At 49.6% G+C, this 26917-nt stretch overlaps 2 protein-coding genes and 1 long non-coding RNA gene across 5 annotated transcripts in view; 2 read left to right on the top strand and 1 right to left on the bottom strand.

Moving 5' to 3' along the window:
* Nucleotides 1-7933, top strand: part of DUOX2 (dual oxidase 2) — a 27081-nt gene extending 19148 nt beyond the window's left edge. For all 3 annotated transcript variants that reach the window (XM_019619299.3, XM_085233502.1, XM_010717155.4), the window contains exons 19-34: nucleotides 177-402; nucleotides 1036-1129; nucleotides 1357-1532; nucleotides 1710-1776; nucleotides 2088-2180; nucleotides 2957-3135; nucleotides 3925-4155; nucleotides 4323-4422; nucleotides 4549-4598; nucleotides 4680-4807; nucleotides 4984-5137; nucleotides 5699-5931; nucleotides 6267-6425; nucleotides 6588-6743; nucleotides 6824-6952; nucleotides 7201-7933. In XM_019619299.3, coding sequence (XP_019474844.1) covers nucleotides 177-402; nucleotides 1036-1129; nucleotides 1357-1532; nucleotides 1710-1776; nucleotides 2088-2180; nucleotides 2957-3135; nucleotides 3925-4155; nucleotides 4323-4422; nucleotides 4549-4598; nucleotides 4680-4807; nucleotides 4984-5137; nucleotides 5699-5931; nucleotides 6267-6425; nucleotides 6588-6743; nucleotides 6824-6952; nucleotides 7201-7323 — 2298 coding nt within the window. In that variant the 3' untranslated portion in view covers nucleotides 7324-7933. The remainder of the gene's footprint in view (nucleotides 1-176; nucleotides 403-1035; nucleotides 1130-1356; nucleotides 1533-1709; nucleotides 1777-2087; nucleotides 2181-2956; nucleotides 3136-3924; nucleotides 4156-4322; nucleotides 4423-4548; nucleotides 4599-4679; nucleotides 4808-4983; nucleotides 5138-5698; nucleotides 5932-6266; nucleotides 6426-6587; nucleotides 6744-6823; nucleotides 6953-7200) is intronic.
* Nucleotides 7934-8318: 385 nt separating this feature from the next.
* On the bottom strand, nucleotides 8319-25038 carry SORD (sorbitol dehydrogenase). Its single transcript, XM_085233503.1, has 9 exons — nucleotides 24680-25038; nucleotides 21255-21288; nucleotides 20387-20551; nucleotides 18750-18909; nucleotides 16762-16880; nucleotides 16257-16322; nucleotides 10419-10594; nucleotides 9883-10004; nucleotides 8319-9274 (listed from the first exon to the last, which is right to left on the bottom strand). Exons 1-9 carry the CDS (start codon nucleotides 24737-24739, stop codon nucleotides 9109-9111), a joined length of 1068 nt encoding a protein of 355 aa, XP_085089629.1. The 5' UTR covers nucleotides 24740-25038; the 3' UTR covers nucleotides 8319-9108.
* Nucleotides 23932-26492, top strand: LOC109369559 (uncharacterized). Its single transcript, XR_004161004.2, has 2 exons — nucleotides 23932-24294; nucleotides 26006-26492. It is a non-coding gene; the product is annotated as an uncharacterized LOC109369559 (long non-coding RNA).
* The last annotated feature ends 425 nt before the right edge of the window (nucleotides 26493-26917 follow it).

Consider the following 26917-nt stretch of genomic DNA (forward strand, 5'->3'; position numbering starts at 1 on the left):
TTGAGTTGCGAAGAGATGTTTGGATGATGGAACTGTGGTTTCCATCATGTGGAGGAGAAGCATGGGGTGTCCCATGCCAAGAGCTAACATCTCTGCACAAAACGTCGAGCAGGTGAGCACCAGCCTTCTGTCCCAGCAGTGCTCATGAGTTTTCTTTTGTGGGACACAACCTGCAGATGCTGGACATCAACAAGACTGATGCTGGAGAGCTCAACTTTGAGTCTTCGCAGAAAGCAAAGGAGTCCCTGACATGTGAGCTGAGCAGGGCTGAGTTTGCCGAGGCCCTTGGGCTCAAAGCCAACTCCATGTTTGTGGACTCCATGTTCTCCCTGGCTGACAAGGATGGCAACGGCTACATCTCCTTCAGGGAGTTCCTGGACATCTTGGTGGTCTTCATGAAAGGTGGGAGCTGGTGGCGGTTGGTGTCTTCACCTGTTGCCTGAAGTCCTGTTTCTGGACTTGGAGTGAAAAACAAGATCCATCCAACAGGCCAACCTGTAGATTAAAATTAAATTTAAATTAAAATTCTTTTCACTTATGACAGCTCAGCTTGAGTTGTGAGGCAAAGACGATGTAGTGATATTTTCTGTGAGACTGTTCATGAGGGGAGCTATCTTAGGCAGCAATTTGCTGAACTGTCACCTCCAATATACAACTCTGCTTCATCTCCCTAAATGACCATGGAGAAAGTAATTTGCAGATGGAGGTGGTGAATGCCAGATTCAATCACTGCATCTCCCAGAAAAAAATCTTGGCTTGCAAACCCACGTTCTGGGTTTGCACAATAATGCACAACAAAGAATGCATATATATCTATTTCTTCATTGCACTCTTGAGAAAGTCAAGCAGAAGTGCAACACAAGGGTCTGAAGATGAGTTCGGTTACCGTTCAGACTGAGTAGCAGTGTGATTTTACTCTCTTCAGGACTGGTTGAGACTTCACTGGTGCATGTCCAGACTCTTGAAGACATGTCTGAAAGCAAGTGTGCTGGTGAAAGTAGGATCTTGCTCTTACTTTCTCTTCTGTGCCACCAGGGTCCTCAGAGGAGAAGTCCAAGTTGATGTTCAGGATGTATGACATTGATGAGAATGGGTTTCTCTCCAAGGAGGAGTTTTTGAGGATGCTCAGGTACTTCTCCTCAGCTCAGTAGTGATTTGCATGATGTCTGCAGTTACAGGCGTTTGCACAAGCAGCTCACAGCTTCAGTGCTTCAGTCCCCAAGGAAGCTACATGAGAGCCTATGGGCTCAACACTCGCAACCAGGAGCCCATTTCTACTGTGAAATTTGACTGAGGCTCTACCCCATGTTATTGCAAGGACTCAAACTGTGGTCTCATCTCTCCTCCTTGCTCCAGGTCCTTCATTGAGATATCCAACAACTGCTTGTCAAGAGAGCAGGCGGAGCAGGTGACAGAGTCCATGTTCCAGGCCTCGGGGTTTCAGGACAGGCATGAGCTGACATGGGAGGATTTCCACTATATGCTTCGGGACCATGACAACGAGCTTCGTCTCACCCAGCTCTGCATCAAGGGTCAGTGGGGGAGTGGATGAGAGCTCTGGGTCACTTCTGTTGGCCTGGAGGGGATGGGTAGCATCTAACTCATAGCTTCCAAATCTTGTCCCATCCCAAATCAATCTCTCCAACTAACAACCACCACTGCATCTCTTACACTGTAAATGGCCATTTTGTTCTTTTGGCTTCTGAAAGGCGTCCCTGAGGTGTTCAAGCAAAACGTACACAATCGTGTCTCCTTCATCAAGAAAGAGCCCAGAGGGTAAGTGCTTTGACTGGTCCTGTTGCCATTTTTTCTTCTCATTCTGCCGCTGGGCATATCCATCCTTCACCTCAGCTTCTCCAGCAAATGCTCCTGAAATGCTTTGCTTTTGGAGTGAATCCATCCACTGTACCAAGCAGCTAGAGTTCATGCAAGCAGGGAGGAGTGGGTTGGCTTCTCAGCTGAGTCTGAGATGGAAAGCATCCATGGGGCAGCATGAATGGGGGTGAAAATTTTGGAAAGGCCAAACTTGCTGCTGACTGACCCACAAGGACAGCTTTAGTCGGTATGTCTCTCCCTCTTTCTGGCAGAACCATCTCAGACGGGGAGGACCCAAACCAGGGCATGGTGGCCCACTGCATGGATCGAGAAGGGCATGAGCTGAAGAAGAGACCAGGCAGAAAGTAAGCAAGCTCATCCCCTTGTTGGGTTTCTCACATCTCTGTGTATCACATAGGTCAAGTGATGCTGCTGGGAAGAGTAGTGCATAGGGGAGGGGATGCAGGAGCAGATTTGCTGGAGATGCTCAGCCCCAGTAGGCAAACCAAGCCCCTGCTGAGCACCTACAGTGAGGACAGTGCAGGTCTGGCTGCTTTCCTTCTACTGCTGGGGATACATGGATGTCTCTCTTAAAAATAAATAAATAAATAAGTGGACAACTTTGGAGACCATGACAGTGGATTTTGGGCTGTATGCCTCACCCACAGAGAGGAGCATTACAGTCCCTTGGAACTGTGCTGATTCACACATGGGCTGCCTGCAGGCGTTGCCAGAGAGGCTCCAGTCCTCACTGCTGTGTCACTGGCAAATACTTCCACAAGGCAGCAGTTAAATGGCTGGTTTTTATGGCCAGGAGTAATATATTTTTCATAATATCCCAGTTTGCCTTAACAATGTCAAGAACTTTTGCTATTCTGGGATGTTTATGGAGGTTTGAATATAAAAATGCAAATTATCTTTTACATGACCTGCTGAGCTGCTGCTGTTGCCTTTCAGGTAGACCAGCCAGTGACCTGAGGTCACCCACTGACACCGTGCCCAGTGGGTCACTGCAGTAATGAGTGTGCAGAGTTGGTTGCAGCACTGTGCAGGGAGGAAGATCCAAATCTAGGCACTGCAGCACGCTACACAGACCAGGAGGACCCTGTTGATTATATCTGTTGTTCTTTTTTTCCACAAGGGCGAATCAGTATCAGCTGCATCTATACACTGAAGCACAACGGAAGAAATACCAGCAGAACAAAGTTCAGCAGAAGATCCAGGAGTTCAAGCGTTTCATTGAAAATTACCGGCGTCACATCGTCTGTGTGGTCCTATTCTCTGCCATCACCGCCGGCTTGTTTGTAGAGAGAGCATACTGTGAGTGACCCTGCAGCCCCATGTGCTTTTGAGGAGCTGCCCATTGCATGGGGCATGCTGCAAAAGGTCTTTGGACAATGGCACTGGTCCTCGAGAGGAATAACTGTAGAATTACTGAGGTCAGATGAGACCTCTGGAGGGTCAGAGCAAAGGCAATTTCAAAGCTAAAGTACAGAGAAGGCCTGAGGAGCTCTGAAGTTGGGGATGTCACCACCTCACTGTGTGTGGGCCAGTGTTTGTGATCATCTTCCCTGAGTTCTTGTTTTATGTCTAACTTGAATTTCCTTTTGTGAAACTCATGCAGTTGCTTCTCATCCTTTCACTATGCAGCTCCAAAAAAGAATTTGGCTTTGTCTCATCCATAAAACCCACCAAAGGGTTTCAGATAGCAACAAGGTCCCCCCCTTCCTACTATCCTCCAGCCTGACCATTTCCCTCACCCTCTCCCCTACATAACGTATCCCAACTCTCACCGGTCCTGGTGGATTTTGCTGGACTTGCAGTAGTTTGTTATACCTCTTACGTTGAGATGTCCAACTCTGGACCTAAGGTGCAGATTCAAAATGCCCTACGGAGAGCAAACGCCTCCCTGGATGTCCAAGGACACCGTGTCACCCAGCAGCAGCATACCAGGGTCTGACACAGCAAATCATGCCTCTGTTCCCATGCAACCCCATCTGGATGACATTTCCTCGGTTACGCAAGCGGCTGTCCCTGTGGAGCAGAAAGGGACATGGTCTCCATCACTAAGCCCATCGTGACATCCACTCTGCTTCCTTCCCCTACCAGACTATGCCTTTGCATCCCCCAGCACTGGAATTGCACAGACCACCTTTGTGGGGATCATCATCTCACGAGGATCGGCTGCCTGCATCTCCTTCCTGTACTCCTACATCCTGCTCACCATGTGCCGCAACCTCATCACCGTCCTGCGGGAGACATTCCTCAACTGCTACATCCCCTTTGATGCTGCTGTGGATTTCCACCGCTGGATTGCCTTGGCAGCCCTGATTTTCTCAGGTAGGTGGGCTGCTGGGGTGTGGGTCAAGAGGATCAGACAGCCATGGCATGGCAGGAGAAGGTGAGAAGCTTTGAAGACACCAGAGAAGATGAGGAATCGCCACGTCCTTGGTCACATCCATGCACAGCAGTGGTAATGCTTTTCTCTCCCTTTTTCTCTCCGATAGTGCTCCACACTGCAGGTCACATAGTGAACGTCTACATCTTTTCAGTCATGCCTCTTAGTGTGTTGTCTTGCCTCTTTTCCAGCATCTTTATGAATGATGGGTAGGTGAAATTTAAAGTGCAGTCCAGGCAGAGCATCCTGGACATAGAAAGGAATGGAAATGCAAGCCAAGAGTTTGGTTTCTCCCAGGGCTGGCAATGCCATGGGGCAATTTCTTGTCCCTCTAGGTCACAGCTCCCTCAGAAGTATTACTGGTGGTTTTTCCAGACCATTCCAGGTAAGAACACACAGCAGGGCCCAGCCCCAACGGAGCCCCAGTGGGGCAGCCCTGATGCTCTCCCAATCCTTCCTTTCACAGGCATGACAGGAGTGCTGCTGCTCATCATTCTGGCCGTGATGTACATCTTTGCCACCCACCATTTCCGCCGTGTCAGCTTCCAGGCCTTCTGGATCACCCACCATCTCTACATGCTGCTCTATGTGCTGGTAGAGGTCACGGGACGGGAGAGGGGGATGATGCCTGTGGACTGCAACCACATGAGAGGTCCCTAGGGACCTGGTGGCCTCAGTTCCAGCTCCCTGCTACTGCTGAGCTGCCACCGACCCAGTGATGGCTGTGTCAAGTGCCGTGCTGATGGTGGCCGTCCCCTTTCTTTGTCCAGGTTATCATCCATGGCAGTTATGCTCTGGTCCAGCAGCCCCGCTTCCACATCTATTTCATCATCCCAGCTCTCATCTATGGTGCAGACAAGCTGCTCAGCCTGAGCAGGAAGAAGGTGGAAATCAGCGTGGTGAAAGCCGAGCTCTTGCCATCAGGTACCGCATCCCTCTGGTTGTGCAGTGCCAGGTCAGCTCAGGCCCTTTACAAGAGAACGGAGGCTGCAGGGGTGGAGGAAAAACATCTGTGCCAGGGCTGGGTTTTATGGAGTATTCCATGGTGGCAGTTTCCAACCCAGGTAGTAGACAGGTACCTGTGGCCCCAGAAATTGGCTTGCTGGTGGCTCCAGTACCTCCAACAGGGAGCCATGTCCTATTGCACATGATCCTCTGCTGCTTTTGCAACACACTGCACTGTGTTTCCCTCACAACTAGGGAAACTGAGGCAGAGAGCTCAGGCCATCCCACCCATACCCCAGCCTCTCCAGTTTGTTCTCAAGCTGTCCCATCCACTATTAGCAGAGTTTGAATGCTCTTTCCTTAAGCCTTTCTACCAATTGACTTCTCCAATTTAACAAAGGAAAAAATGAAGTCATAGAATGATAGACTTGTTTGAATTGGAAGGGTCCCTTGAAGGCCATCAGTCCAACTCACTGCGCTGAACAGAGACACCTGCAGCTCCACCAGGTGCTCAGAGCCGGGTCCCCTCCCCCTCCCCAGGTGTCACTCACCTCCGGTTCCAGAGGCCACAGGACTTTGACTACAAGTCTGGGCAATGGGTGCGCATTGCCTGCATGGCCCTGGGCACCACCGAGTACCACCCCTTCACACTGACCTCAGCCCCACACGAGGACACACTGAGCCTGCACATCCGTGCCGTGGGGCCCTGGACCACCCGCCTGCGGGAGCTCTACTCCCCTGAGAGCCTGGCCGTCATCGGCAAGCTGCCCAAGGTGAGGTGTCCCTCCAGGGATGGGATTCGCAATGCTGGCAGGGGAGAGTTAGGCTGGGTATTAGGGAAAGGTTCTGCACCAAAGGGTGCTGGGCTTAGAATGGGCTGCCCAGGGCAGAGACATGGCCCTGAGCTGCTGGAGCTCCGAAAGTGTTTGGACAATGATATAAGCTTTGGGTTTTGGGTGGTCCTGTGCAGAGCCAGAAGTAAGGCTTAATTGTCCTTATGGATCCCTTCTAACTGGGCATATTCTGTGATTCTGTGAGCCCTGAAGGTGACCAATCCCTGGGCAAGTGGAGGATGTAGATGCTGTACTGATTGCTGTCTCCTTTCTAGCTCTATCTGGATGGACCCTTCGGGGAGGGCCACCAGGAGTGGCACAAGTTTGAGGTGTCAGTGCTGGTGGGAGGAGGCATCGGGGTGACACCTTTTGCATCCATCCTCAAAGACCTGGTCTTCAAGTCATCCATCAACTCCAAGCTGATGTGTAAGAAGGTAAGATGATACACCCAGTGCGCAAGAGCCCTTTTGAGATACCTCTTCACCTGGTGTTGGCATCTTTGGCAGTAAAATCCCCCACAGCCTTACAGGGAAGAGCCCCATGAATGTGTGCAGAGGTCCTAGTCCCAAGCTGAGCCTCATCCCTGACTTCCACAGATCTATTTCATCTGGGTGACGCGCACGCAGCGGCAGTTCGAGTGGCTGGCCGACATCATCCGCGAGGTGGAGGAGACAGACAGGAACGAGCTGGTGTCTGTGCACATCTACATCACACAGCTGGCTGAGAAGTTCGACCTGCGCACCACCATGCTGGTGAGTCCCATGCCGAGAGCAGCTGTGGAGCGGATGCCATGCTTTGTGGCCTATCTGATAAACACGGGTCTCTCTTGCAGTACATCTGTGAGCGGCACTTCCAGAAGGTGCTGAACAAGAGTCTGTTCACGGGGCTGCGCTCCATCACCCATTTTGGCCGCCCCCCATTCGTACCCTTCTTTGACTCGCTGCAGGAGGTGCACCCTGAGGTCAGTCCACAGAGCTGCCTGGGGACGGGATGGGGGCACCCAAATGCAAGCAGGAGGGACAGTGATATTCCCAGTCCCAGCCTTTCCCCAAGGCCCTGGAAACCTGGGTGGTGTAAGAGGAGGGCAGGAAGGGCATAAACCCCCACGCTGCTGTAGCTGCTCAGGGAGGTGATAACCTCAGGCCCATGTCCATGAGCAGCTGGGCTGGGGGAAAACTGCTGCTGACCCTTTTGGTCCCTCCTCCCCAGGTGCACAAGATTGGCGTGTTCAGCTGTGGCCCGCCTGGGATGACAAAGAGTGTGGAAAAGGCTTGTCAGCAGCTGAACAAGAAGGACCAGGCCTACTTTGCACATCACTATGAGAATTTCTGACCCTGCTCCCCTAATGTTTTACTCCTGTGTGCTGCGGTCTTTGTGGGAAAGGTGTGCTTGACCTCAGCATCCATGCAAACCAGGCCTTGGGTGGTCACGGTCCCATGCTCCCACCCGCTGCTATTCCTGAAGAAATGCACCTGTGACTGTGAGCCCAGCACTGCCTTCCTGGTACGCCCTGTGTGTCTCTGTGCAGGAAACCCAGTGCTGGATTCAAACCCAGCTCTGCCACCATAATCCTGCACCTCAGAGGTTGGCTCTGAACAACTTTTGGAATGTGACAGAACCCAAATTCACAGCACTTTGCCTACAGACCCAGGAACCAGGTCATGTGGAGGCAGCAAGCTCTCTTCTCCTGCAAATGGGCTCAGCTTCTCAAATGCACTAATTTGTGCCTGCTCATTAGTGACCTGGGCCTCCCCCAGGTCTGCTTAGGGCCTGTGTTTGCACTGGCTTCTTTAAGCAGCATCACTATCCTCTGATCAAGGATTATTTATGCCTGTTTAACTAATGCCTGGCTATGCATCGCTGGGCTGCTGCTCTCCTGGGCTGTGAATGAGCAATAGGATTTTATCTTTGCATAAATAAAGCTGACTGAATTTTTAAATCATTTTATTGCCTTCTGTGCTGAGTCTTAGTCACCTGTAGACTTGCAGTACTTGTAGCATCATGCTGGTGTTGCTCCTATTAGAGTATTTGCACCATCCCACCTGGAAATACATTCAACAGAAATGAGTTTCCCCTGCACTCATCATACAGAAGGATTGAGGACAGGAGAGACAAGGACCTGAGCCTGGGCACAGCCCCCTAACCTGTACCCTGCAGTGCCAATGCTCCCCTGAAAGACCTTGTTTAGGGGGTGCCAACAGAGGCTGAGCCTTGGGGAAAAGTTTCATTTGGGTCACTGAGCCTGGTGAGGGCCAGCAGCACAAAAGCCCAGAGACAGCACAGCCCAATAGTCACAGACCCCTTCAAACCATCCACCACACACCGCAGAGGAAAAGTAGCATTTATTGTGGGAAGTCCAGTACCGGCCCAAGAAAGGGATCTCAGAGTAATCTCCTAGTATTAAAATTAATACAACTGTAATCTAAGATTAGATTTTATCTGCAAGCTGCTCCTTCGCAAGTACCTCATTCATGGCTCACTAATTCAGCAGGAAGGGCTGATATCCCAGAGAAGTTACAATTCATTCACAGTGGTATTATCTTAGTGTTGCTGCTCCCCTGCTGTGCTTCCCCCCATGCTAAAAGCAAGCTGTGCCCCCCACCAGTAGCCATGTAAACCTCAGGAGCCATGTAAAGACCAGGATCTGCTTTCCCAGCCAGAGACAGGGCAGCTTACTTCAAACACACTCCAGCCTGCCCTGCAGCAGTCCTTTCTGCCCCACCAGGAGCTACTGGGGGGAGGATGACACAGAAGCGATGGTCCCAACTAGTCTCCAAGCCCAGCTTAACCAAAAAGGTCCTGGGCTTTCAGGACCTGCAGTTTGCTGTTTGTGAAGAGCATGGGGTGAACAATCTGAATGTTCAGATGCTCCCTGGACAGGTTTTGTTCCACAGGCTGCCACAGTCCCTGAGCATCCCCAGTGGGATGTGCAAAATCATGTATCCCTCAGTGCCATTCACCCTCATTATCATTTGATTTCTCAGCTCTATTACAAAACACTGCCTGCATAAGGTGACTGTGTAAACATGCAACAACCATACATCGGCCACTCATGGCTTCATGCTTTGCATCTCAGGCAGGCAGTGCAATGGGGAGAGGGCCGGGCACCGCAGCGTCTCAGGGGTTCTGGTCAGTGGGGTCACATTTCAGCATGACTTTTACCCCTTCGCCCCTCTTTGTGATCTCAAATGCCTCAAGAGCCTTTTCCAGGGGGAAGCGGTGTGTAACCAAGGGCTTGATGTTGATCTGCTTGGATGCAAGCAAGGAAATGGCCACAGGCCACCTGCAAGGGAAACAGCAGGAAGTGAGAACTTGGAGCCTCAAGGAAAGGGCAAAGAGGGACCTGGCTTCATTACAGTAATTTCTTCAGCCCAGGCAACCAAGGGAATTTTGCCCACAATCTTTCAGAAAACAAGACCAAAGAGGACAGCTGAGATTCTCCTGCCTTCAGGGCTAGGACAGCTCTCAGAACACTTGAAGACCTGCCTTTCTGCAAACTGTGCAGGTCAGTCCTCCATAGAAAGCACATATACCTTCAAATGGGTTACTGATATACCCTCAGCTCCAGCAAAATATGAAAACTAAGCACAGCTCTTGGTAATCCTCGCAAGCACAGGCCTCCAGCAAGAACAACGATGAGGTTTCCTTTCATGATGAGAAAAGGCACCATCAGCAAGGCTGGGTGTGCATTAAGATTCCTCAAATCTTTTGTCTCAAAACAGACCACGTAACAGTAAGGAAGGCAGATGCACCCAGCTTTTCACACAACAGTGTGGAGTGCCAAAGCTGCTGCTTAGCATCTCCCAGCACAAAGGGCCGAGAGCAAATAAAAGTCTTCTGAAGGACATCAGGGATGAGAGACACAGAGACATCATCAGCGGTGAGACTCACGTGTTGCAGTAGCGGAATATCCCCCGGATATCCACCTCCCGCACCGCAGCGTTCACAATGGGCACGGTCACCATCTCAGGGCCCAGCCCCACCAGCACCAGGGTCCCTCCAGAACGAGTGGCCTGGAGAAAAGACACACAGATATGTCGTATTTTGCCATCTATCTAAAAATAAAGGTGCTCTTTGTGGCTGTGACGGATTGCTTGTGACGGAGGAGGAGTTGGGAGAGGCAGGATGCTGCCAGGAGACCCTAAGTGTGAAACACGTGACAAACAAGGCTTGAAAAGCAATATTTAGAAAATCTCTGAGGAATTTTGTTATCTAAATCTCATTCTGGAAAATGACTGGCGCTTAGGAGTACAAGAGTTACTTCTGGATCTCAGCAGGAAACATTTAAAACATCTACAAGACTGACGCTCCCCTGGAATTTCACTGCAAACCTCAGGGAAGTGTCTTCTCCACATCCTACCATTACTCAGTTCACAAGAGCAAAATATCCCCTCCACAGCTGCTTTTTTTCACCTACTGGTACTCACATAAATGCTGGCCTGGATGCAGGCTTGGACTCCGGTGCACTCCACAGTTATCTCAGGCATGCAGCCAAGCAGACTTTCCACTTTGGCAGCCAGCTCCTGTGGGGTCTCATTCTTTACCTGAATGGTGAAATCTGCCCCCACCTCCTTGGCAGTCTGCAGGCGAGAGGCAGATAAATCTGTGGAGGGACAAAACACATCAACAACAGCTCGACACATAAACCACAGCGGGAGCAAGACTCTGAGCGTGCAGTCTGCTTCCTGCCCCTATCTGACAAGCAGAGCCACCTTGTTCAGTGCCCAGCTGTCAACTGCCTCAAGATGAGTCCCAAGAATTTCCGCAGCCCACCCAGGCCAAAGGGTTGCTCAGCCTTGATGCAAGCAGATGACTGCCACTAAGGAGGCTGATGGAAGCACATGTTGTTGGGGCCTGAATACGGGCTCACTGCTCACAGCCAGGAAAGGGTTTGCATCCCCTCTCCCAAATTCACACAGGCTTCAGAGAGGAGGAAGGGAGGAAGCATGCTCATTTTTAGGGGAGGCAATGAAGAATAGAGGAAGCTGTGAAGAAAAAGGCAAAAGGCAGCCTACAGTAAGACAAAATCCCAACACTTACTTCTTCTGTATTCTCCTTCCGTGGGTTAGGATTAGTTAAGGTGCTTGAATATTACTGACACCCCCAACGATATCTTTCAAAGGCACTTGCAGACTGAGGCTTTGATTTGCAACCTGATGGCCCACAAATCACCCTGCTATGGACAGCACCTAGAGGTGCTTCTGGTCCATGATTTCTATCATGGACACTTAGTGCTCTGTCTTCCACATGACCCCAAGCCCCACTGAGGACAGGGACATCTCCAGAAAGGAAGAGCTGGACACTTTTAATTGTGGTAAGAAAGAGATAGAAGCACATGAACTAGAAGGCAGTGTGGTTGGACTTGGTGATTTTGAAGGTCTTGTCCAACCTCATCAATTCAATGATTTCCAGGTAGAAATCATCTCTTTGCCTGCCAAAGCCGTGATCTGCAGGGGCCTGTGTGTTTGCACTGGGAAAGAAGTTTGGATCAAAGGCAGAGAACAGGAGAGAGGACTGGTGAGTCCACTGCTCTGATGTGAGCTGCTGTGAATCAGCCCCAGTGCTGGAAAGATGTGAGGCCAGAGGGCCTGCCCTGCCCATCATGCAAGGAACGTGACACTACTGCCAGGGCAGGTGATGGACATGTCCATCCCAGCAGCAAAAGGGCTCATGGCCAGGTGCAGGCACACCCAGAGATGAGCACCAGGAAAGCCTGCGGGGAGTTTCAAGAAGAAAAAACAAAGGGTTATAAAATGCTGCTGAAGGAGGAAAAGCCAAGGCTGGAAACTCAGTGCAATATCACCCTGGAAACCTGAAAAGGTGAGACTAAGGAGACATGAGTCACCTCTATTCTTCCCAAGCTCAGAGCACCTCCAGCAGAGCATACAGTCACACTTGGCACCAAACTGCACTCAGGGACTTCTCCAACAACAAAAGCTGCTAGTCTTCAGGCACTTCAAGAACGAAGCAGCACTTCTGCCTGGCATGGCTGGTGTCTCTCAAACCTCAGTGTACAGGAGCAAAACCCATGGAGAAAACCACACACTTCTGCAGCTGGTGTCAGCTTCCTGATCTGCTCATCAAAGGAACTCTTTGCACAGGAGAGGAACGCAGGAAGAGAAGCAACACATCAGAGTCAGACAGGCCTCTGGTAACATGCTGGTGCACTTGGCCTGTGTGAATCACTGTTAAACATTTACTAAGGCTGCCAGATTTACAGGTTCTCCAATCAGAAGGCTACTGTATTGTCCAGTACTTGTGAGTTTGCAGGACCAAGTCGTTTAGATTTTAAACCTCACTGTGGCTGAACCCCACGTAACTCCTGGGAGTAAATTCTCGCTTAAAGAACTACAGAGCCACATCTTGCCTTCAGGCAGAAATTAATTTTCACTTCCCAGACAGAGATAATCAGTGTTCTCACTGCCACTCTAAGTAACCAATCTCACATTTCTAATCCCACAGAAGTTATCAAATCACACTTAAGCTTCTTATAAGCCAGTTTAACTGGGAAATGTTCTTGAAGCTCTCGCATGTTCTATGTTGATCAACCTTCATAAAGGAGCTGAACTTGTTCTAGTTATTCATCTTCCCTGACTCTGAATTCCAGGGTTTCCAGAGGCACCAGCACTCAGGACTTGAGATTTAAACAGCACAAGGGAATTAAAATAATGTCCCTTAGGTAGAAAATGCCAAGTATATTTTAAGTGACAGAAAAAGGCAAGACGCTCTTATAGAAATATCCGACCACTGTTTTCACTTGCTTGGGGTATAAGGCTGCTTTCTACATGTCTTTAAGGACAGAAGGTTATCAAAAGCACCAATATTTTGTATCAGGTAAGCTGTCATAGCTGGTAGGAAAACCAAGCTCTGGTGCACATGAGCTTTTGGGAAGGGTAGAGCTGAGTGTCAGTCTCTAGCTACAGTGCTGGAGCTCCTTCAGAAGTTTTCCAACATCTGTCGGCTCCAGTGATGACAGCAGCCATAGGAGGTGAGTTCTTCCTCCACTCAGGGAAAGCTGTGTTAGTGAGTTATACATTTGTGCATAGTTTTCCAAAACAAACATTTAAAGCAATGAGCTTTCAATGTGCTGTGCAGACAAAATTCTTCATACGCATCATAAAAATTGTGTGAGATGAACTCAAAGAATTTGGTGGCAGACGACCAAAGGGCCTTGTTGATCAGTCACCTCACAGGTATTGGTTCCTAAAGCCAACACCAAAAACAGTTCCAAAAGCTGACACCAAAAGCACAGCAAAATCCCCAGAGACAACAAGGCAAACAGAACCCTTTCCTCAGCTCATGTCATGCACAAACATTTGGCTACAGGCAGCACCCACATGGGTGTCTCTGAGTATCTCAGCCCCAGGTGGGGGATGTGGAGATATTTACAGGGCAGAATTGTTACCCAGGCCTTGCTCACCCTACAAAGCGGGTACCAAGAGTTTCCTATGGTCACCTGGAGCACATGCTATACAGACCTCTAGTTTACAGACAGCAGCTCCCTGAGCTACAGGGAAGACCACTTCGGAGCAGAGCCAGGGCTGGAGCACTGGGGTGACCCATCAGCCTCAGCCTCACCAATCCCTGCCAGCTCATCAGTCTCTTCCCCACCCATGGACTGAGTCACCCACCAACCTCTGCAGTAGCTCAGCTCTGCAGCAAGGGTGTGATACACGAGATCAAGCTGATCTTCCTGTTATGGCAACCATCATCCTTGGATGACAACACTTAGCAAAATCTAAGGCCTGAATTGATTACATCCACCAAGCACATTCTGCAGGGTGGGGCAAAAAAGGCCCCTGACTTGGCAGTATGAGCATTTTGGGAGGGGAAGGCAATAAGCAGCCTTTGCTTTTGACGCAAGCTAGTACTGAAGGATCCTTCCGGAAAAGCAAAAGGGTGGAACCTTAATTTTATCTCTTAACTTGAAGACTGAGAAACAGTAACCAAGAAGTCAAAAGAACCTGGTCCAAAGTGGGGAGATGGAGCAACAACCTTCTGAAAGAACCATGCTGGGGCTTTGGTCCAGAACACTTTAGCAACCTCTGCTTGCTGCTTGGCGGGATGTCCATGTTCAGAGGTTTTCCAGACCCAAACAAAAACATGTTGGACTGTATTTCTCCAGGATGCAGGTAGGCAAGGATTTCTGAAATGCAGGGTTCCTGAAAAGGCCATTTTGGCCACTAGCAGTAATTAGTGGAAAGTGCACTCCCTAGCAGAAAAGCAGCGAGACAGACTGTAGAGGGACATTGTGGCTGGACACATAATGACCATGAAAATAATTTGTCCAGGCCACCATCTAGAACTACAAGAGGAAGGAGAACAGTTTGCTTGGAGCAAAGGTCCAAGAAAAGCATCAAGGACAGAATAAAATACATTGAGTTTGCCTGCCATCAAGGTAAAGATTAGAAGCAGACACAATCAATGTTTATAAGCATTAAGGGAAGAGAAGATCTGATAATCAAGACGCCTTGTTCTGTGAGTCAAAGGCACAACATGAACCAAAACCTGAAAGCTGAGGTCAGAAGAGCTCAAAACAGAAACAGAAAGAAAACAAACAGCAAACAGAGGCAGCAAAAGCAAAACGAACATCTGCAACTATAACACTTGTCATGCAGACACACTGCCTCTTCTCAAGAGACCTGCTCAAATTCCAATGGAAGCTTCTAGGGCTTGATCCAATAACCACTCATTAGCCACTAGTTTATTCCCCTGAAGCAATGCAGCTAGCCCACTTCCACAATCTATCTCTGCTAGAAAGCAGGTGTAATTAGTCTGGTCATATAACCTCGCAGAGAAGCACCAGTTGCAACCTGTATGCTCTATAGATTCTAATTAGGGTAGAGAATATTCATAGAATCACCAAGGTGGAAAAGACCTACAAATTCATCCAGTCCAACTGTCACAGAATCACAGAATCACAGAATTGTAGGGGTTGGAAGGGACCTCTAGAGATCATCGAGACCAACCCCCTGCCAAAGCAGGTTCCCTACACCAGGTCGCACAGGTAGGCGTCCAGGCGAGACTTGAATATCTGCAGAGAAGGAGACTCCACAACCTCCCTGGGCAGCCTGTTCCAGTGCTCCGTCACCTCACCGTGAAGAAGTTCTTACGCACATTCGTGCGAAACTTCCTGTGCTGCAGCTGATGTCCGTTTCCCCTCGTCCTGTCTCCACGTACTACTGAAAAGAGACTGGCCTCACCACTATGGCCGCCACACCTCAGATATTTATAAACCTGGATCAGGTCCCCTCTCAGTCTTCTTTTCTCAAGGCTAAACAGACCCAGTTCACTCAGCCTTTCCTCATAGGGGAGATGCTCCAGGCCCTTCACCATCACCAATCTGTCCATCTATCACCAATAGTTCCGACTAAACCATGTCCCACAACACAATGTCACAACGTTCCTTGAACACCTCCACAGTGGGTGACTCCACCACCTCCCTGGGCAGCCTATTCCAGCACCTGACCACTCTTCTGGAGCAGTAGTATTTCCTAACATCCAGCCTGAATCTCCCCTGGCACAACTTGAGGCCATTCCCATTTGTCTTATCACTACTTACGCAAGAGAAGAGGCTGATCCCCAGCTCACTACAACCTCTCTTCAGATAGTTATAGTGATAAGGCCTGCCCTGAGCCTCCTTCTCCAAAACGACCCATCCCAGCTCCATCAGCCATTCTCCATAACACTTGTGCTCCAGTGCAGCTCAGCTTGCAGCTCTGTTGCCCTTCTCTGGACACACTGCAGAAAGACTCAATGTCTTTCTTGCAGTGAGGTGCCCAACACTGAACGCAGCACTCAAGGTGCAGCTCACCAGAGCTGAGTCCAGAGGGACAATTACTTCCCTGCTCCTGCTGGCAACACTTCCTGACCCAAGCCAGGATGCCATTGGTCTTCTTGGCCATCTGGGCACACTGTTGGCTCGTGTTCAGCCAAACACCGACCAATACACCCAGGTCTGCTTCCTCTACAGTCTTCCAGCCACTCTGCCCCAAGCCTGCAGTGTTGCCTGGAGCTGCTGTGGCCAAAGTGCAGGACCTGGCACTTGGTCCTGTTGAACCTCATTCCACCGGCTTCAGCCCAGCGATCCAGCCTGTCTGTTCTGGAGAATAAGATTAGGAGTCCCTCCAAAAAGGCACACTACAAGTGCATTCAGGGACACGCACGAAGTGTCCAAGCAGTGACCTTGAAGTTATAGCAAGGAACTAGACATTTTTGTTGTATCACGTGAAAAAAGCATGCTTCTAAGGATTGAAAAGACTTACCTGTAACTATCACTGCTGCTGCACCCATCACCTTGGCTATAATCACATTCACAAGGCCAATTGGTCCTAGGTACAAAGGGCAGGAAAAATTTACAACTGTCAGCACCAGCTGCAGGATTTGAGTGTGCCCAGAGCTGGACTCTGTCTGTGCTACCAGGTGGGCAGTTCTCAGATCACAGCATCATCACAATCTCAGCACAGCAAGAGCAGATGTGGAGGGCAGCTACTGCTACACGAGGGACTTTGCAATGAAAACATTACCCAGTCCTTTGCTCCCTTGAACTGGCTGGCACAGTGTGCCTTGTACTTTGCATTCCAGCTTCCCAGCGTGCAGCTCTATAGTGCAGCAGGGGCAAGGACAGCCTGAAGGTCTCCCCTGGCACTGCCAAAACTCTCCAGTGACCCACACTTACATCTGAGTCTAGAAGCATAGCCTACACCCTGCCCATCCCCCTCTGTGCCACTGTTGGCAGAGAACCCAGGGACTGAGGATGTTCTACCATACCTGAGCCACTTACAAAGACTTTGCTTCCCAGAGTGACTCCTGCTCTTCTGCAGGCGTGGATTCCCACTGAAAGTGGCTCAATAAGGGCCCCTTCTTCAAAGGTGATGTTATCTGGAAGCCTGCAAGAGTCAGACACAGGGCACTGGTAACCACGGATGTTTATGAGAGTGACGAGGAAAGCGATCACTTCAAGTGATACTTGAAGATTAAACATGGGTCTAATTAACCACTGCAAAGTACATTCTCAAATGAGAAATGCAGGACTGAAAAGCATTTCAAGAGGCTGTATTGCCTAAGTACCAACACAGAGACCCACAAACTTATCCACACCATCTGTAGGTTGCCCTACACCTGGGACCCATCAGTGAAGTCCCAGACCCCTCATCTAGGTCAAGTCATGTAGCTCCATAGAATCATGGAATCTTTTGAGATGACAGGGACCTTCAAAGACCATCTAGTCCAGTTCCTCCATGCTTCAGGAAACACCTTGCTACCTAGCACAAGCCAATGGCGATTCCACAGAAAGCAAAGGCAGTCAGAAGCAAGTCTCTTTATCATGCCCGGGATATGATGCATGAAGTGGACTGGTCCCTGAAGACAGGACAGATGTTTACAGAGGGTATCAAACACGTTTTGGACAGAAACAGAAGCGTTAGGCAGATACCAAAACTGTTGGGAAAAAAAAAAGCAGAAGGAGGGTGAATCCCTTCTGTGCTGCTGACAGAAACAAATCCCAGACTTTCAGAAAGTCACCAGTGTGGCCTCTCAGACAGCAGGTGCTGGGACAGCACTGGGAAGCTCAAGGTCAGAGCTCAGCCAGGCCACCATGAAGACAAAGCAACGGAAATGACAGTTGTGGGAAGGCAGCTGTAAGACATCTCTATGTCTCTTATCTCCAGGAGGCATCAAAGGGCTGACTCCAAGAGTTTGGATGCCTGAAAGTCTGGCATCACATCCTGCAGAAAGACTGACAATAATTGCCCAAATGTGCAAATGCCCACTGAGCTCTGCCACCAGCTCTTCTTGGCAAATCTGTGCTGACAGAGCAACTTCACGCCAGGGAATCTCCTCTGCATCACATGGCCAAGGCACTGCTGATCTGAACCCAGGAGAACCAGGCTGTGTTTCATAGTTTAAACAAAAAAAAAATTAATTAACCAAAGCAACATCCCCAGATATTCAAACTGGGGAAAACAGCAGACCTCTCCCTAACATAAGATAAATACAAAAAAAACAGCCAATCTCCCCAGCAAGAACTTATATCGTCAGAAAACGTTATTTTAATGAAACGGAAAATCAATGATAGTAAGTCTGTACAGCAAGAAGTTAGGTCCATACAGAGCAGCATCTCATTCTGCTAGCAGCTGCTTGGGATCCATTTGAAAGGACCTTCCTGCCTGAGGACACTCATGAGAAGTAAAAGCATTCAGATGTCTCCTTCAGAACGATTTATCCTGAATGCTTCCTCTGCAGACACCAAAGATCAACTCTGGGGAAGTCCATGCTTCACACAGATTGAGAAAGAAACCCCTGCTATAACAGGGGTGTCTTTGTTTCAAATGCCAGAGCAAAGTGTCAGCAATTGATGTGCTTCCTGAAAAGCAGCAATAATACTGGAATCAAAGACCTGCAGGCACAGCTGTAAGAAGGTAAGGATATAAAAGGACAACAGAAAAGGCTCCAAGAGCAGGGAGCAAGCAGGAAAAGGAAATAATTATAGGGTACAACAGCAGTGATATTGTAGGAAATGTGCAGGAAACGTCTGTTGATGTCTGGCGCCAGAGGGGACAGCTACACCTGCCTGATAAACCCTTGGCAAAGTGGCTGCTGTCCCAGCCTTTACACGCTATTCGTGGATCAGAAAGCAACAAAACCTGTTGTGTTCAAGTAAAGAGCGCTCACTGTGATACTCGAAAGGGCCAAGGGTGATTGCTTCACCTAACCCCCCTGCAGGGAGCATAAGTTTCTCTGCAGAGTGCAGGACTGACTTGTAGCAGTAGCTGGCACTGTGCTTGTAGTAGCGGCACAGGTTCCCATCGTCAGGAGGTGTTGCACAGAAGAAGATGGTTGGAGACAGGTTGTAGCGGCCAGTTTTGCAGAAGTCATCTGTTTCTCTTGGGACACCAGGCTCGATGGCCACACGATCACCTGCCAGGGTGAAAGCAGAGTGTGTTACTCAGACGGAAAGGTGGGCACATAGTATGGGTAGCTCAGAACAGCATGAAACCCTGGCACGGTAGAAGCGTGAGGGACATATGTTAGCTGAAAAAGATTACACTGCTCATAGCAGGCAAGTTCCCAACACTTCCTTCAAAGAGGCCTCCTCACCAAGACCTTCACAGTTAGATGAAAAGAGCTGATGTTTCAGAGGCACAGCCTCAGAGTAGATGGAGCCTCAGTCACATATAAACCTCTCTCCAGCTGCATTCAGCCTCGACAGATGAAAAGACAGCCCTCAGCCTAAGCAGTCCCACACTGATCAGATCTCATTCAAAATCTGTAGCAATCAGAGTAAGAAATAATTAAGACAAAGCAGGAAAGCTCTGCTGGTCATCAAGCTGGAAAGTAATTCAAGGTGCAAAGGTGACAACCAGGACATATCAGAGAACAGAGATAGCTTGATGATAATGACAGCATAGTCTGGGTGGCTGGACAGACACGTGCTGCAGAACAAAAAATTATTACTTAAATGTACTTACAAGGCAGGATGGACTAAGGGAAAAAAATGGTGGGACCATGTTACAAGTACACAAGGGGCAGAAGACAGTTCTTTTTATTTGGCAGAGAAAGCCAGTCGGTGCTAAATTCTCTCAGCTCTCCACCAAAAGTCTCTTAACCAGGTACAGTGACTAATGAAAGGAAGGATTACAACAAAGATCTGTTCTAGCCCACTGTGATGGCTGTGATATGGAACGCAGGGAATGCCCAGGGAAGAGAGGGGCAGGATATGCTGAATGTTCTCCCAGGCTCCCATTACATTCAGTTTTGGGGATAATTAGGCTGCATGCAGTTTCTCTGCATTTCACAACCCACAGCAATTTCTCTTCCTCCTTCATCTGCACTGAATTTTATCTGCATCCCATCACCCAGGCACCCTGCTACCTCCCTCTTGTCCTCTCCACTCTGCTTATCTCTCAGTCATCAGCAAATGGCAAAGTTTGCTGCTAAGTCCATTTTCTAGGACATTTCTGCAAACTGCCGAGGTCACAACATGAGACCTCGTACAGTTGTTTCAATGTCCCTCTCCATTGCAGGAGGCCACTTGCTCCTTCATGTACACACATATTGAAGAAACATTAACAGCAGGTTGTTGGCAAGAGTAATGCATGTAGTTTCGGAAGCCTTCTCCAGCTTTCTCTAAAGATATCTTTTATCAGCATGCATTATGACCTGCACTAAAACAGAGCAGATCAAGGTAACACAAGGTACCAAGATATTCCTAGGAAAAACATAAACCATTGCAGTCAAGTTGGGCGATGCACAGCACTGTGGCATTTTTAGAGGAGGGTGACCCACAACTCATAAAAGCAGATGCATTACTGCAATGGAAAAGCACAGCCTGTTATCAATGCACTCTCAGGAATTGAAAACAAAAAACTCAAAAGACAGACTTGATTCTAATCACCTGGTTTCAGATGTGTCACTCCCGCTCCCACTTTGATGACAGTTCCGGAAGCTTCGTGCCCCAACACCATGGGGTCCTTCACGACAAAATCTCCAATTCGACCATGCTGCCAGTAGTGAACGTCAGAACCACAGATCCCAACAGAATGCATCCGCAGGAGGACCTCTGCCAGAAAGGGACAAAAGGTTCCATGCAGAAAAACTTACCTTTTCTATCACTGGAAGAGACGCAATCATTGTCTCTGTGTCCCATGACCACAGTCAAACCAGCTCTGAAATATCCAGATTTGCTGGAATTAAATAAATGTGCCACAACACGCTTTAAGGACAGATGGCACATTCACGAGACATGCTGAAATGTAAAACTACACAAGGATTTTCATCTCAGGAAAGCTTAAAAAAGGGTGAGATCCCTGTCAATGAAAGCTAATACAACCTAAGAGGGGCATGCTGACTTCTGGAGCAAACACAAAAGAGCAAGAACATTTAATTTCTCCTTCTGCCTAAGGTATAATTTCAGCCCTGGAGAGAGCAGTGAATCAAATTCCCATGAGCCCATACACCTAGCCTGTTACTATTTGGTAAGACCTTCTGGCCCGTCCAAAGAGCAGTGTAATGTGAAATACATGAAATAGGATGCAAAAAAGCGCCAGATACTTGGATACTTCTGTGTCTGCTCCAACTCTTCTTTTCAAAGGGGAACACAGCATTATCCATTTCAGCTGCAGGTTCTTTTTTTAGATTATTTTATACTTTCTTAGCTGTACAGTATACATACAGTATTTATAGTATCATGGAGTGACAAAAGAGAATGAGAAAAGAAAACAGCAACAAAGGAGGCAGGCAGAACCAGCCATCTCCAGACCTACCATTGGGACCCGGTTCTGGGATCGGACGGTCTTCCTGTGGACAAACAGAAAAAGACAAGAGAGACTCAGGTGCTTGTTGCCCAGAGATGTGGTGGATGCCCTGTTCCTGGAGACACTCAAGGTCATGGTGGACAGGGCTCTGAGCAATGGATGGAGCTGTGGATGTCCCTGTTCACCTTACGGAATTGGACTACATGACCTTTAAAGGTCCCTTCCAATTCCAAGGATTCTGTGATTCTATGATTATACTATAAAGAAAATATTCCTACTACAGAGCAATAACTAAATGTGTAAATCACTTGTAAATGCCACTGTAAATCACGTTTAAAGTCACATTCTCTTCTTGCAATTGGCATGAACTCCTCTTTATGATATGACTAGTAAGTGCAGGCTTCTGAAAGTCATCACAAAGTGCTGGCTGTTGGCCACAGGCCATCCTTCCTCCCAAATGGTCTGCAAGCTTTCTGCCTTCACTGATCTCTCCCAGATACTCCAGAAGACAAAGGAAGAATTTTGTTGGATCTTACAACATTGAGATGGAATGATGCAATGTTGCTCCCCTGCACACTGTGCTTCCAAACATCTCTGAAGTTTGGGGTCAAGGAACACAGAAAAGGCACATGAACCTCTAAAGATGCTCTGCCATAGATTTCTTCTCAATGTTCAGAAAGTAAAGGGGAGAAGGTTACATTTGTTTTCCTATTAACAATAAGAAATCCACCAAAAGCCCACCTCTAGGATCACACTTCTAAGGAAGTCCTCACCAAAGCTGTGCTAACCTTGCTCTCTGCAGAACACACATGCTGCTCAAATTTTCATGCACTCTAGAGCCCTTTGCCCACAGGTCAAGACTGGGCACGAGTCCTCTGAGCAGATCTCCCGTTCCCAGAGCTCCTGTTTAAATACAGCAGCTACTAGGAAACATTTGATGGACATCAGAGAACAGTGAGCCCACAGGTGGTGTTTGCCCCTTGCAGTGCTTACCTCTGGTAGTATCTTTTTGCAAGAGTGCCTTCAGTATCTAGTTAGCAATGAAAGATCTCCGAATTCAATTTAAAAAAGGAAATTTTCTAGAAAATTCCAGCAGCAAAATGAAATTTAACGAGTGCAAAAACAGATATGGAAATCCTGAAGCTCATCTGTACAACCCTGGTCGCAAACCTGTAGGCTGATTACAGGGGTACTGCATCACAACTGGGAGCTGGGGAACATGCAGTGGGGCGAGGCAAAGGGAAGCAGGATAGAAGTGCAATGTGAAGCGTGGTGTAAGTCCACTGACTGAAACTGTCAATGCAAGGCATTTATTTTGGGAGGGATGCAGCTCTGTCCCACCAAGGACACAGCACAGAACATCTGTTTTTAAAGAAGTTGATCTAGACATAAGCCCTAATGTAAAAAATGTCTAATGTGTGCAGTCTGGTAACACATCAGAGGTACAGACTGCCTCAGCTATCCCAAAGGAATCAGACAGTCTCTAGTCAATGGCTAGAGATAAAAACAAAGCCAATTTTCAGCTGAAATTGCGTAGGTGGGATTCCTTAGCCCAAAGAAAAACACCTATTTTTTTTTCCCTTTTCTTTTCAGTAACAGCTGTGTCAAATGACAAATGCTTTAATGGAAAACTAATCCTCCAGCTTGATTTGTTAAAAACATAATGACCCAAGACTCCACATTTCTAGACAGATGTTCTGTCCAGTGCTGAAGTCCAGAGACAGCAATAGGTCTGACTGAGGCTGTGAAGCAAATGCAACACTTTCTTCTGTGAAAGAAGATATATTAAGAGAGGAAGGATACAAACCAGTTTACCTCAAAGTGGCAGAAAATGGGAGGCTGCTCTAACTGTACGAGATTGAAAGAAGAATTAACAAAAATATGCCAATAAATTTTCATGTAACATAGAATCTGAATTCACAGTGAGTCTCCCTATGGCAGACAGGTTAATACGGTTGTGGTTATCATGGGAATTATATCACCTAACTTTACCCATCAATAATGCACATAAAAGCTCAGTTTCCTGTTCAAACTCTTAATATGACCAGTGGGGCACTGCAACGAGAGCACTGGGGCAAAGAAATACAGAAGTCCAGCCCCCCTGCAACGAACAGCTAGATCAGGGGCTCAGAGCTCCGTCCAGCCTGACCTTGAGTATCTCCTGGGACAGAGCATCCACCACAGCACACGAGGCACATGCCGAAGGCCGAGCGGCGCTCACCTGGTGTGAGTCCTGTGTGGCTCCCAGCCAGCTCGGCCCCATTGCGGCCATTGCCGTGAGCCCAGACTGCCGCCCCACGTGAAAGGCCCTGGTGAGGACTTGCATGGGGCAACCCGTTCCAGCACCTCACTATCCTTATTGTAAAACACTTTCTCCTTACATCCACCCCTCTTGCAGTTTGAAACCATTTCCGCCCATCCTATTACAACAGACCCTGCTAAAGAGTCTGTCCCCTTCTTCCTTACAGCCCCTTTAGGTACTGAAGGCCGCTAGCAGGTCACCTTGCAGCCTACTCTTCTCCATGCTGCACAACCCCAGCTTTCAGCCTGTCCTCATACGGGGGTGTTCCATCCCTTGGATCATTTCTGTGGCCCTCCTCTGGACACTCTCCAACAGCCCCATATCTCTCCTGTGCTGAGGACTCCCCATCCGGATGTAGACCTGTCACTCAGGTGAGGTCTCACGGCAGAGGAGCAGATCCCCTCGCCCTGCTGGCTGTGCTGCTTTGGATGCAGCCAAGATAGAGCTGGCTTCCTGGGCTGCGAGGCCACAGTGCTGCCTCACGTCCAGCTGCTATCTACCAGGACCCCCAGATCCCTTTCAGCCCGTGGGATTGGAAACCGGCAATACAAATGGGATGAGCCGGCATCCGCTGTCCCGAGCCTCGTGCACTTTTTCCTGAACGACAGGCCCCTGGGAACGTGCTTTTGAACCACAGGGACCGGCCTGCTCCTCACCAGGGCCTTTCACGTGGGGCGGCAGTCTGCGTTCGCGGCGGTGGCCGCAATGGGGCCGAGCTGGCGGGGAGCCACGCAGGACTCACACCAGGTGAGCGCAGCTCGGCCTTCGGCGTGCGCCTCGTGTGCGGTGCGGGAACGGCCCGCACCGCCGCCGCGATCCCAGCCCGGCACGTCCCGCAGGTCCGACGGCCGCCCAGTGGTGCCGGCTCTCCCGCCGGGCCCGTAGCGCAGACAGCCGCCCGGCACGAGGCCGGCACGGCCGGGTTTGAGGCGCCGCTCGAAAGCCGGCACCGCAGCGGCAGACCGACAGACGCACGTGGCCCGGCCGGCCCCTCTCAGCGCTCCGTCCCAGCCATTAAGCGACCATTAAGCCGCACCCGCCGCTTTCCGGGAACGCCTTTTCTCGGCGACCCCAGCCGGCGGCGCGGCTCTCCCGTCTGCCTCCCGCTCCCCCCGCTACCCCCGGCCCGTACCAGCCGCAGGTCCCCAGCTCGGTGCACTACCACGGCCAGGTTCTGCCCCGGCGCCGCCATGGCTCGGCTTTACTCTCGGGTCCAAGGGCCGACGGCGAAGCCTCCCCCCGCCGCGGGGCCGCCCTCTGCCCCCGGCCGGCCCGGCGCCGCCCCGCAGGCCCCGCTCCCCCTGGCCCCGCAGCGGCCCGGCCCACCGCCGGACAGCCCCGCTCCGGCCTCACGGTGCCCGCGGAGCCGGGGGCGGCCGGCTGGGGACTGCGGGCCCCGTCCCCGCTCTTCGCTCAGCGCAACGTAAACGCGGCAACGTCTGCCGCGCGGTGCGGGCAGCGGGCGGCAGGCCTGGGGCCTTGCGGCCACACGGCGTCTGCGCACCGCTTCCCCGCGGGGAGATGGGCTCCAGGGAAGAGCTCGATATTTCAGGCCCTGGAGGAGGCAGGGGTGTGTTCTGTCTGAGACCCTTTGCAGGCTGAGATCTCCGGATCATTCACACCAGTGTTCCCAAGCAGCCCGAAGCTGAGAGTTTTCGAACTTGGGCTGCCTTTAAAAACTCTGCCTTTGAAAAACAAAACAAACCAGTCGGGATGTGTTGTGCAGCGTTGCCAGAACCATTTAAAAATACCGTGAACTCCTCATGTTGTTACTTCTTCCTGCTGCATTTGTTTGCTTGCATGAATGGGAGTACCTCTGAACTTCCTTTCCTTTTTTTACCTGGCAGGCAGGCAAGGGCTGACACGTTTCTGCATCGGGGTCAGCTGTATCTGTTGTTCCCAGCGATGTTTGTTGGAGGCAGGGTGGAATCAGTGGAGCTGACCTGTGGTTACAGGGGCAGGGGAAGCAGCGTGTGCAAGGGAAGCCGTGACAGGACGTGTTACTCAGCGTTTACACAGCAGTACTCCTCCCTTGATGAAGCCCCAGTATTTGCACTTCTGCAAACTGCAGAAAGACAGTGAGTGGCTGTCTTCTCCTAAATGTGCTTATTTGCTGGAGGCACCTGCTTGTGGCTCCTTTTTGGGACATGTTGTAGCCAGCCTTCAAGCTGTGCTCCAGCACAGGCCATGGTGTGTTCAAGAAATGTTTAGCTGTTGTACTGAGGGACATGAGTTAGTGGGGAAATACGGGCGGTAGGTGGACAGTTGGCCTGGATGATCTCGGAGATATTTTCCAACTTTGGAGATTCTATGATTCTACCCACTGATTTTCAAGGAAAACCCTGAGTAAGTGGAGTTGCCCAGAATTAAGCACGTCTGGGGATGCTAATGATTTCCATGCAGCCTAAGCTGTGCTTTGAATAACCCAGCAGACTGAAAGTTTGTTCTTTTCTTCCAGCAGGAACTGGTGGTGCTGGCTCTTCTCAAGGTGCAGCGATGCCCTTTGCCAGCACAGCCATGTGGCTGGACAGCTTCTGCTCCCTGCCCCACTGCAGGATGTGAAGGAAGGCAGTTCCTTGGCAGCGCTGGTGCAGACAAACAGCTTTTTGTTGAAGCAGAACCCGTCCCTTTAGCTCTTCCACCCCTCCCTGCCATGGCTGTCAGCACTCCAGCTTCGTTTTCCTCTCCTCTTTTCAGCTTTTTTCTGATTCCACTTCATGTTTTCCATCTGTATTTTCTCTGACAGTACTTGCTGTCCAGTGTGGGTCTAATCCTTAAATATCACAAGGTCTTGGCCAGCTGCTATAAAGTTCCTCTGAAATCCTGGTTTAAAAGAAGCTTTGAAGCTCATGTCATGGTCTATTTCTCGTTATTTGCCTTTCACTGCTACCTGGCAAACTTCTGACCACCAACCAAAGCAAGCTCCAAATAAAAACTACTTAGGACTTGGTTGTTTCTTTGTTTCTTTTTTTTTTTGTTGAAAGCTGGTAGGCATCGACGACTTCTGACCACAACGGGTACGCATATTTCCCTCAAGCATGGTAGTAGCAGTACTATGAAGGTCATGTCATAATTCTAAGTTTATAGTGCAAAACAGTCTGTATTGCCAGAGCAGCTTCACTTTACATCAGCTCAACAAAAATATTTTTACCTAAAAAGTCGATGATGGGGATTGTTGTTCCCCTACTAGGTGAGAGGATAGGTGCCTTGCTGACATGACCGTGAATCAGTTTACTTCTATCAGGCAAACTCAGCATGCATTTTTCTTCTTTGCAAGTTCTGAAACACCCTTCTGGACCATTTCAACTCAAGCAGGTTTTACACTCAATGCAGTTTCTTTCATTTCCCTTATTATTTACCCCAGAAGAGA

The sequence above is a fragment of the Meleagris gallopavo genome, chromosome 12, assembly GCF_905368555.1.
Source record: "Meleagris gallopavo chromosome 12, MGAL_WU_HG_1.1, whole genome shotgun sequence".
Taxonomy (NCBI): domain Eukaryota; kingdom Metazoa; phylum Chordata; class Aves; order Galliformes; family Phasianidae; genus Meleagris; species Meleagris gallopavo.

Bases quoted from the DNA above. Each gene is read 5' to 3' on its own strand.
- SORD (XM_085233503.1), bottom strand. From the start codon at position 24,739: ATGGCGGCGCCGGGGCAGAACCTGGCCGTGGTAGTGCACCGAGCTGGG. The intron at 21,289-24,679 runs GTACGGGCCGGG...GTTTGTCCACAG, and splicing joins GAGCTGGGGACCTGCGGCTG to GAAGACCGTCCGATCCCAGA. The intron at 16,881-18,749 runs GTCAGTCCTGCA...TGACTCTTGCAG, and splicing joins AGTGCCAGCTACTGCTACAA to GCTTCCAGATAACATCACCT.